This window comes from Leucopleurus acutus (genome assembly GCF_964270905.1).
Source record: "Leucopleurus acutus genome assembly, chromosome: 8".
NCBI lineage: Eukaryota > Metazoa > Chordata > Mammalia > Artiodactyla > Delphinidae > Leucopleurus > Leucopleurus acutus.
Genome location: NC_139151.1, coordinates 6333354 through 6342838, shown reverse-complemented (window position 1 = coordinate 6342838; position 9485 = coordinate 6333354). Strand labels below are relative to the sequence as shown.

At 56.3% G+C, this 9485-nt stretch overlaps 1 protein-coding gene and 1 long non-coding RNA gene across 2 annotated transcripts in view; one reads left to right on the top strand and one right to left on the bottom strand.

Moving 5' to 3' along the window:
- Positions 1–2362: 2362 nt before the first annotated feature.
- Positions 2363–4428, bottom strand: LOC309965169. The gene is made up of 3 exons (XR_014326373.1): positions 3613–4428; positions 3257–3407; positions 2363–2713 (listed from the first exon to the last, which is right to left on the bottom strand). It is a non-coding gene; the product is annotated as an uncharacterized lncRNA (long non-coding RNA).
- Positions 4429–4629: 201 nt separating this feature from the next.
- Positions 4630–9485, top strand: part of FLI1 (Fli-1 proto-oncogene, ETS transcription factor) — a 112899-nt gene continuing 108043 nt past the window's right edge. Inside the window, exon 1 of the mRNA XM_082845073.1 lies at positions 4630–4910. Within this exon, the coding sequence (XP_082701199.1) occupies positions 4893–4910 (18 nt within the window). The 5' untranslated portion in view covers positions 4630–4892. The remainder of the gene's footprint in view (positions 4911–9485) is intronic.

Sequence of the window (9485 nt, the reverse complement as noted above, 5' to 3'; positions counted from 1 at the left end):
GCCCCACTAGAGACTGACAGGGTCCCCCACTTTCCCTCTTTACGAGTCTCCCAGACTCCTGTTCTCGCTCCCCCTCCAACCAGCGTGCTGGTTCAGCCCACTCTGCATTCTGGGGGAGACTCCCCCCAACCAAAGGAAAAGAGGCTGGTAGCCCCAGAATGTTCGCAACGGCACGGCCCAGGGGCAGCATCTGGCCGGCAGGTCCTGAAACGGCGTTTCAAGGACACAGGTCTGTACTTTGCATGCTGTTTGGGGCGGCTGGGAGGCAGGGCGGCTGGAGATTTGGAAAGGCTGAGTTCTCCCTTCCCCCAAAGCCCCCGTCTAGGCGCCGCCACCGGGTGAGGGTCCCGGCACCTGGCTGGTCTCCACCTCTTGTCAGCCTGCGCTCTCTGGTCAGTCTCGGACTCCCTTGGGATTTCCTCCTCGACGCCGCGTGGTCTGGGGACCCGGCCCCGGAGCGCCAGGGGCTCGGGGCGCAGAGACCCTCCCCCTCCCGGGCCCTCCCGCCGCCGCGGCCTCCCACGTAGCGTTTTGAACCCTCTTGGCGCTAAGGCAAGAACGAGCGTGGGGAGCGGGCCGGGCCAGCAGAGGCTCTAAATCTTCCTTCAATCTGTGAGTCGATGAAGTCTGAGAAACAAATTCAAAGCAGGCGCGCCTGCAGAGCCTTCCTGCAGAAATATTCCCCGGCATTCAAGCGCATCCAGGGGCGGCTCGAGCTGCCTTGTTTGGCTAAGGTCAGACGAGACTCGAGTTCTCCAATAAAAATAAATCTCAAATTAATTATGGCCTCGAGCGAGGGGCCAGACACTTGAAGCTGCAGTTGTGCAGTCTGGAGTTTTGGCGCTCGTTCGCCCGTCCCTCCCCCGCGCGCCCTCCCCCACCCCCCTTGCCAGCTCGAATACCCGCCGAGGACGCCGGACCGGAGGGGCCGGGAGGAGGGAGGACGAAAGGGGAAGGACCCGCCCGAGACGTCCTGCCAAGCCTGGCATCTTTCGGGGTTTCAAGTGACCGGAGGTCCCGAGGTCTGGAGGCACCCCAGGGACCCGGCTCCGGTTGTCGCGTCCTCCCACCCCCAACCCGGGCTGGGACCGAAGAAGCCCGGGAAGCCGCGTCTGGAAAGTCTTGACCGGGTCAAAAGGGCTGACATTGAGCGAGCCAAGACACGTTTCACCCCGCCGCTCCCCTCCCGGGGGAAGCAGGACTTCCGCATCTTTGAAAATATTGTCAAGTGCGGATGGTGCGAGGCAAGTCGCCCCACCACAGTTGCAATGAAAATGCTCCACGTCCAAAGGTTCCCTGAGTGCTCGCCCCCGTGGGCATGCGTTCTGCAAGTGACCTTGGACTCAGAAACGTGTGGTGGGCTCTTTTGTTGGTCCCCCCCCAACCCCGACCCCCGGTTGCTGGCTTTTGTTTTCAGTGTGGGTTCGGCTGTGAGCTGCCCCTGACTTGAAAGCCAGCCGGGGCTGGTGGAGTGGGCAGGACGGTATTGGGCATCAGCTCCTGGTCACCAGCCCTGCCCAGTCTGGGAAAGGGCAGGACAGTCTCTGGTGAGCCAGGAAAGAGGGTGTGAGCAAATGCGTGGGCTGGGGTAACCAGCCCCTAGCTGGGCCAGGAGAAGGGAGAGGAGGGGGAGGGGAGAGGGCAGAAGAGGGGTGAGGAGAGAGAAGGGGAAGGATTCCCCTCCCCAGCTCCAAGACCGTTTTCATCTGTAGCTGCTTCACCACAGGCTCTCTATCAATTTGTCTCAATGCAAACATTCGAAATATTCTCTTTGGCTGCTCGTGAAAACAATGTGAGCTGCCAGGATCAAACCATCTTTCCAGATGTCTGGTGGTTACCACATTAAACAGGGCAGGCTTGTTTACTGTTGTGTTTGGTTAGGGCTTTTTTCCCCCTTCAGGATTTAAAAAAGCAGCAGCAGCAGTGGAGTGGGACATCAAACCCAGAGTTACATAAGTGGGCAGCCCTGCCCACTGCCATGCCAGTGCGGGTCACAGGGAGACTCAGATTCCCTCAGAGGGCTCTTCAGAGTTGGGGGGCTCTTCTTTCTGGGTGGAGGACCTTGTGAATAGACAGGAGCTTCTGACAGGGGCTGGTAAACACTAAAAGCCGCGGCCCCAGTGCCAGTCAGTGAGTCACTAAGGGGTGACAGCTGTACCAGTGCCAGCCTCTTCCCCTCCCCACCATCTTCAAAATTACGAAATTGCCAGAAGCTTTGGTTTTACAGGCAGAAACGGAAAGTGCTGTTGAGTTCCACAGCTCAAACAGGAGGGCAAGTCCTCATTTTAATCTAGTTCCACACTGAGTTCTCCCTAGGGGAGAGGCAGCTCCTGCTAAAAGGAGTTGGGGGTACTAAAGATGTTGGGGTGACTTACTGATCAGGGCAGTGAAGCCAATCTGTTATTTGCCAGGCTGGACAGGAGTTGGAAAGAGACACCTGGCGGATGTTTTGCCACAGAGGTGCCTTCTCAACTATTAGGGAGACCGGGTGTAGAAGGGGGAGACGCTGGCTGGCCTGCGATGGCCTTTAACAGCCTGAGTGTTTGCCCAGCACCAGGAAGGGGGCCTCCAGCGGTAGACTGGAGTTCTCTCTGCCTGAGAGAGGGGGAATGTGGCCGGGGGTGCCGGGTTTCTGGTCAGGTCCGTGTGGGAAGCGGTTTCCCCGCTCCCTTCTGAAAGCCTTGTTGTCGTTTGAAGGTCGGCAGAGTCTGGGCTGAAAAGGAAACAATTTGGGGTTTGAAAGGATGTAATTCATTCTTCCTTTCCCTTTAACCTCTTTCCTCTCTGGAAAGCATGTGGAAACGCTGAAGGGAAGAGAGAGAGGGCGGGCGTCGGGGCCGAGGGGAGGAAAGGGTTAAGCCTGATTTCTTTTAATTGAACTCCAGAACTGGTGGCCCCAGGCAAAGGGGGGGACTGACCCCGCTAGCGGTAACCAGATGTGGCGGTCCCAGGGGAGCCCCCGAGCAGACCCCTGGATTGAGAAGCAGACAGGAGGTGGGGGGGGCGGCCCGGCCCCCATCCCACCCCCACCCCATCCCCCCACCCCTCTCCCCCGTACGCACACCGAGTCACAATTGCTGGCAAGCTACACCCGCCACTCCAGGTCTGGTCACGTTCAGACCCGTGTCTGTATTCGAACCCAAAATTGGAGCTGAATTGATGAGACTAATTTCGAGAAGGGGGTGGGGGGAGGGAGGGAGGCCAGCGAGCTCTCGGGCTCAACTGCTCCTGAAGAAATAAAGAATTAATAAGTCACCTTTTTCGCCGCTGTGGACACCCTTTTGAAAATTTTTCTTTCCAATTGACTCGGATCTCCTCTGGATTTTTTTTTCCTCTTTCTCCGGGCGGACTCTTAAATAAAAGTGAGAAAGTCCAAAGCGTGGTCTGGAGAGCGTGGACAAGGTAACCTGTTTCGGAGGAGGTCGGGGAGAAGCGAGTCAGGCCGAGAGCGCCCGGGGGTCCCCTCGCTGCGCCAACTGGAGCGGGCGGCGGCACTGCGGAGGGACCCGGGAGGTCTCCGGGTGGTGGGGCCCGACAAGGCGGGCCGAGGGGAGGTTGGCCTCACGGCGGGGTGGGGCTGATGGTCTTGAGCCCCGGCCCCGGGGGTCTCACCCGGGAGAAGTCTGGGTCGGTGTGGGGATGTTGCCTGCTGTGCTTTGGAGACCCGCCGGCCAGCCTGGAGGGATCGTCTCTCCGTAGTGTAGGTTTCTTGGGGCCCAAGGTGGCATTGCATAGGCGGCTTTGACCCGAGTGCCAGGGCTTGGGCCATCGGGTTGGGGTATGTGCCAGGGAGTTGACCCTAGAAGGCGCGGAGCAGTGGTCTGGGGTGCCGCAGGTCCCGGCCCTCGGCGGGCGCCGGGACCTCCCCAGTAGCAGAGGGGCCGAGGCGCTCCTCCCCGCGTGCGTCCCTCCGCTCACAGCTCGCTGGGAGCCGAGTCCACGCCCCCGACTGCCGGGGTCCGTCCGAAACCGCCCCGAGTCCGCGTCGATGGGTGAGCCGCTCCGGGAGTCTGCGCGACTCCGCAGCCGAGGGCCCGAGTGGAAAAATTCCCATTGGATGCACTTTCTAATGGTTGGTCGGCTTCGGTCTGCGTCCGGATCTTCCCGGGCAGTAGGCTCCAGGTTATCCCCAGCCCGAGTAAACTCTCCCGCCCCCCGCCTCCCCCCCAACCCCAGAAAAAGTTTGACTCGGCTGGAAAAAACATTAATGAACGTATCTGTGGGAAGAAACGGAAAGTGAATGAGTCAGGAGGGCCACCTTCGGCCAACGGCCCCTGGAAAGGAAGGAGGCCAAAGGCGTTCGGTGTTGGACTTTGGGGGAAGGTGTGGGGGGAGGCATGCAGACTGCGGGAATCAGGGCGCGGGCGCTGGGCGTGGACCCCGGCATTGTTCCCAGCTCGCTCTTATCTCCCGGGAGCAAGTATCCTGTGGGCGCAGCGCATGAATGTATCTGGGCATCTCCGCGTGTATTTATATAGTGTGTGTGATGCGAAAAGCAGGACCCGCGGAGGGGAGGAAGAGGGGGTGTGAGGCGGGGGGAGAGGGAAGACGAGGGAGAGCAGAGGGGAGAGAAGAGAAGAGAGAGGAGAGCGAGAGACAGAGAGAGAGAGAGAGAGAGAGAGAGAGATAGGACTTCCTCCCCATTCGCAAAGTGAAGTCACTTCCCAAAATTAGCTGAAAAAAAGTTTCATCCGGTTAACTGTCTCTTTTTCGCTCCGCTACAACAACAAACGTGCACAGGGGAGCGAGGGCAGGGCGCTCGCGGGGGGCACGCAGGGAGGGCCCAGGGCGCCAGAGAGGCCGCGCCGGGCTAATCCGAAGGGGCTGCGAGGTCAGGCTGTAACCGGGTCAATGTGTGGAATATTGGGGGGCTCGGCTGCAGACTTGGCCAAATGGACGGGACTATTAAGGTAAGCGACCGTGCGGTGGGCGCGGAGCGCTGGGGTCTGCCGGGGCGGCAAGGCGGCGGGCAGGCTGGGCGTGGGGCGCCGGGGTCCCGGAAGACGTGGCCACTTTCCCTTCCTTCCGCGCCCCGGCTTCGCGCCGTCTTCTCCCGCGCTCGTGTGGCGAGTCTCGCAGGCGGGGGCGAGCCGCCGGGCTCCCCGCCGAGGGCGATCTCCCCCGCACCCCTTGCCCGGAGCGAAGCCCGGCCCCCTCCCACCGCGCTGCCGGCCGGGCTGCGGGCGGCGGCGGCGACGTGAAACCCGGGGAGCCGGACGCCGATCGCAGCCGGGGTCCGGAGACCTCCGGGGCCACCACTCCCACCCGGCGAGCCGGGCACCCCGGCCCCGGCGCTGGGCACCCGCCCGGCGGCCGGCTTCCTCTCCCCCGAGGCCGAAGACGGCGGGGGCGGGCGGGCAGCCGCCAGCAGCCCGGGCCCCCGCCGGGAGGGCCCAGGGGCAGGCAAGTGGATTGCTTGCAGGCGGATCGGGGTGCGAGTGAGTGTGTCTGGGGCTCTGTGTGCGCGGGCTGCTCCAGATGGAAGCCCTGTTTACATGTCAGCGCGGGCCGGTTTCCCTTCCTCTTGGTACTTCTGTTGCCGGGCTTTCGGCGCTCGGGAGCTGCCGGCTCCTCGGGACTAACGGGCCGGCCTCGCCGCTCCTCCGCCGGGGCATCTTTTTCCCGGCCGGTCCGCGCCGCTCCGCACGCCCGGCTCCCGCGCTCCGCGCCCGGGCTCCCACCGGCCTCTCGAAGAGGGTCCCGCGCCTGCGGAGCCGCTCCTCCTAAAGTGAGCGGCCCTGAGCCGGCGGCCCGGACGACTGGCTACTACCCCCCAGCCCCTAGCCTCACCCCGCGCCTCGCGCCTGGGTCCACGTTACCAAGTGCAGCCCAGAGGGACGGGTGAGGGTCCGGGTTTCACCGCAGACTTCACGAGGGTTGACTGCCTGCTCCCTCTGGAAGGGGGAAGTGGAGCCAGAAGCAGAGAGGAGGGACAGCCCCTAATGAGACTGGCCTTAAGAGGCCCGAGAGGAATGAATGGGACCAGCAGTTGGCTGCGAGGCTGTCCCCCAACACCAAGCCCGAGTCGGTCTGGAAAAGCTATTAGGCTGGTGAGGTGGGGACTGGCAAAGCCCGCCATTCCCAGAACCCAGAGGAATCAAGTCTTTGCTCAGGGCTGAGGAAGAGGATGTTGGGCTTGGAGAATTCAGGAGATTTTTATCATTTGGGTGGGGTAGTGGTTTTTATTTTCTAAGTTTTTTTTTTCTCTCTCTCTCTGAAAGTTTGAAATATGCTGACTTAAGTAAAAGGCACCAACAGCAGGAACTTGAAAATGTGGAGATGAGATTACTGATTGTATTGGGTTGAAGGGAGCCTCTGTGAGCCTGGGTTCCTCCAGTTTAAAGTGCATGGGTGAGAGGGCATTCCTGTAGGGAGGTGGTCACCCACCGGTCATTTCATGCCAGTTTCTCTTCTCATTGGTGGGTGCGTGCAAGTGTCTCAGTATCCCTGGTTTAGTAATAAGATGCTCCGCTCTAGAAAACTTCCCTCACTAGGATGCTTGCCACTTACCCAGAAGGCCCCCAGCTGACCCGGAAGGGTGGTAAGATGGCTCCGGGGTCTTGATGTGGACACCCTAAGGAGAAGTGCAGCAATATCTCCCCGATGCTCAGACCGCTCGGCACAGGCCCTGAGGGTAAGGAGGAAGCTGTGGTCTGTGAACCCAGGATGTGCTAACCTCTGTAGCTGCAAACACAGGGATTGGCATGGCCGTCAATGAGAACAAGCTTAGACCAGGACCCCGGCACGTCATGCCAGGGTGGGAGTGACAGCATTCCTTCTCAGCTGGGTGATGGGAGCCTGTGAGTCCTGTCCAGACCCTCCCCCGGAGCACCCTTGTCTCAGATCCAGGTTGCCTGGCTGCTCTTCTGGTGGGCAGAGCAGTGACTTTTCAAGCAGGCTTCTTCACTGCCCAGCGTTCTGAAGGATTGAGTGTTTAGTGTATATTTTGGTATTGAGATTGTGTGAAAGCCACAGTTTCCTGTTCACGGGTGACCTTCGGATCTCGGGGTTCCCAGACCCCAATCCCACATAGGTTCAAACGCTGTGTTTGGAGAAGACAGTGGACAAGGAGAGGCCAGGGGACTTCTGGTCTCTGTGCGAGGATGCACAGTCCATTCAGCCAGTATGAGCTTCAAACTCTTTGTAAAAGTGAAATAGTGGGACTAAATTACATCTACAATAGTGCCTTTCCAATCCTTTCAGTTCCTAAAATATCATGCTCACATGCTCTTGCAAGAACATGTACCTACATGTCCACGAAATCCAGTTCTAGGCTGAGAGAGGTCAGAAGACACCACATACCATGTCGTATTTGTAGACACAGATTCAGAATGTGTGTTCCCAGTTTGAATGGCCTTGACAAGTCATCTTTGACTAATTCTGGCATGTGATTTTTATGCACCTGCGTATTTCTTCCTTATACATGAAGCATACTTATATTTCAAAATACCTCTGGGTCTCATCACTGGGGAGCTGTTTGGTCCAGAATGCCAGGGAAGTCTGGATTCCTTTGTAGAAGCTCTTTACTTTGTGTATAATTTGCACAACTTCGTGTGATTACAAAATCTTAACTTCATCACCCTTGTTATAGTAAGTCCTTCTGTATTACGCTCTCTTCTCCTCTCCAAGAATGTCTCCTGGGAAGGCTCCGAGCATCATGTTGGGAGCACCAAAGTTTGCAGGAGGCCTTCTACTGTTCTTCTGCCACAGATAAGTTAGCCTAAATATTAAACAGCACCCTATACCACCCTGCTCCCCACGGTGATGGTATCAGTTGTTGAAAAGCACGTGATACTGGTTGCTGCCTTAAGAATGACCTGGTTTCCAAAACTGCACCTTAGTTCTAGGCAGTCTTCAATTGAATCTACTTATTTCATCTAGGGAAGCTTGATTCAGTCAATGCACATTGTACCATTAAAGATGGGGAAACAGTCAGAGAAAATGCAGACCTGGTGAATGAAATAGGGAAATGAGCTGGGGACTCCGAGTCAGAAAACCTGGGTTCATTCTCAGTTCTGCTGCTCAGTTGCTGCGTGTCCTATAGCAAGGCACTAAGCTCCTGGAGGCTCAGTTTTCTCATCTGTAAAATGGGGCCAAAGAACCTCCTTACCATAGGTCACAGTAAGGATTCAATAAAGTCTGGTACCTTCATTGACTGTACATGAGTTGAATTTCTCCTTGGGGACAGGGCTTGTGGGGATCGATTGGCCAGAAAATTAGATCATAGGTATGGATTTATTATAATAGGCATTTCATTAATGCTATGAATCTTAATTAGGGGTCTCTTATGTTCCAAGGCTCTGGTTTATGTGTTGAGGATAAAACAGGGGTCAACACCCTGCTGGAATTTACACTCTGGCGGAGGTGACAGACACATAAATAATTCTATGTCCAGGGTGATACAACTTCTGAAGAACAGTAAAGCAGGTTAGGGAGTAGAAAGCGATGTGGTTGTATCAGCCAGAATGGTCAGGGAGGATGCTTGCAATGAAGTGGCAGTTGAGCAGAGATACTATCAGCTTTCACCCTTTACCTCAGCATCACACAACCAGTACATGTTGGGAGAGCAAAATGGGAAAGGAGGGTTGAGGTGACAGCTGGGCTTTGAAAACCAGCAGAGTCAACGAGCCAGACTGGCCCAGGCTGCAGGTTACCACTGACAGTGCATGTCCAGACGGGAAACTTCAGGATGGGATCCCGGGAGAAAGCAGCAGAGAGATGGATACCCGGGAACGAAGACTTTACTTCTGTCATTAGAGGTGGATGCTGCCTTCACTCTGAGAGTGAACCGCTCACCCACCTGCATCTTTTTTTTTTTTTAACCTTCGTAGCGCCTAGATTCACGAGAACTCCAGGCGAAACAGGCTGTGTCTTTTTCTCTGTCCCGTGACCACATAGAATTGCCTCCCTCAGGGAATTACCCGGCAATGAATCCTATTCGTTTGTGAATAATTTCTACCACTTCAGCTGCTGTGCAACTTCAAGTTTTCAGGTTTGCAACTTTAGAGCTTTAGAGATTATTTAGCTGCATATCCTCCTTTTATGAGAAGGGAAACTGAGGCCCAGAGTTTACTGAATTATCCAAGATCACATGGTTGACTAGTGACAGAGTCAGGGTGAGAATGCAGGGCTCCTAACCCTCAGGCTAGTGTTCTTTCCACCATACCATGAACATTTTATTTGCTTTCTTTACATTTTTATGAGTTATAGAACCCTGGAGGCAGTGTGTTTCTGTGTGTGTGCGTGTGTGTGTGCGAAAGAGAAACAGACAGACAGAGGGACAGAAACAGAGACGCACAGAGAGGGACAGAGACAGAGAGATAAGGTTTTAAAAAATATCATGGAGAATCTGACTCTTTAGACTAAAGACACTTCTGTTATTTAATGAAAAATGTACTGCTACCATCTTGAATTATTTCCATAATTCAGTAAAAAATCCCAAATTTCTGAATAGGATTTTTACATAATATATTCTTTTACTTTTC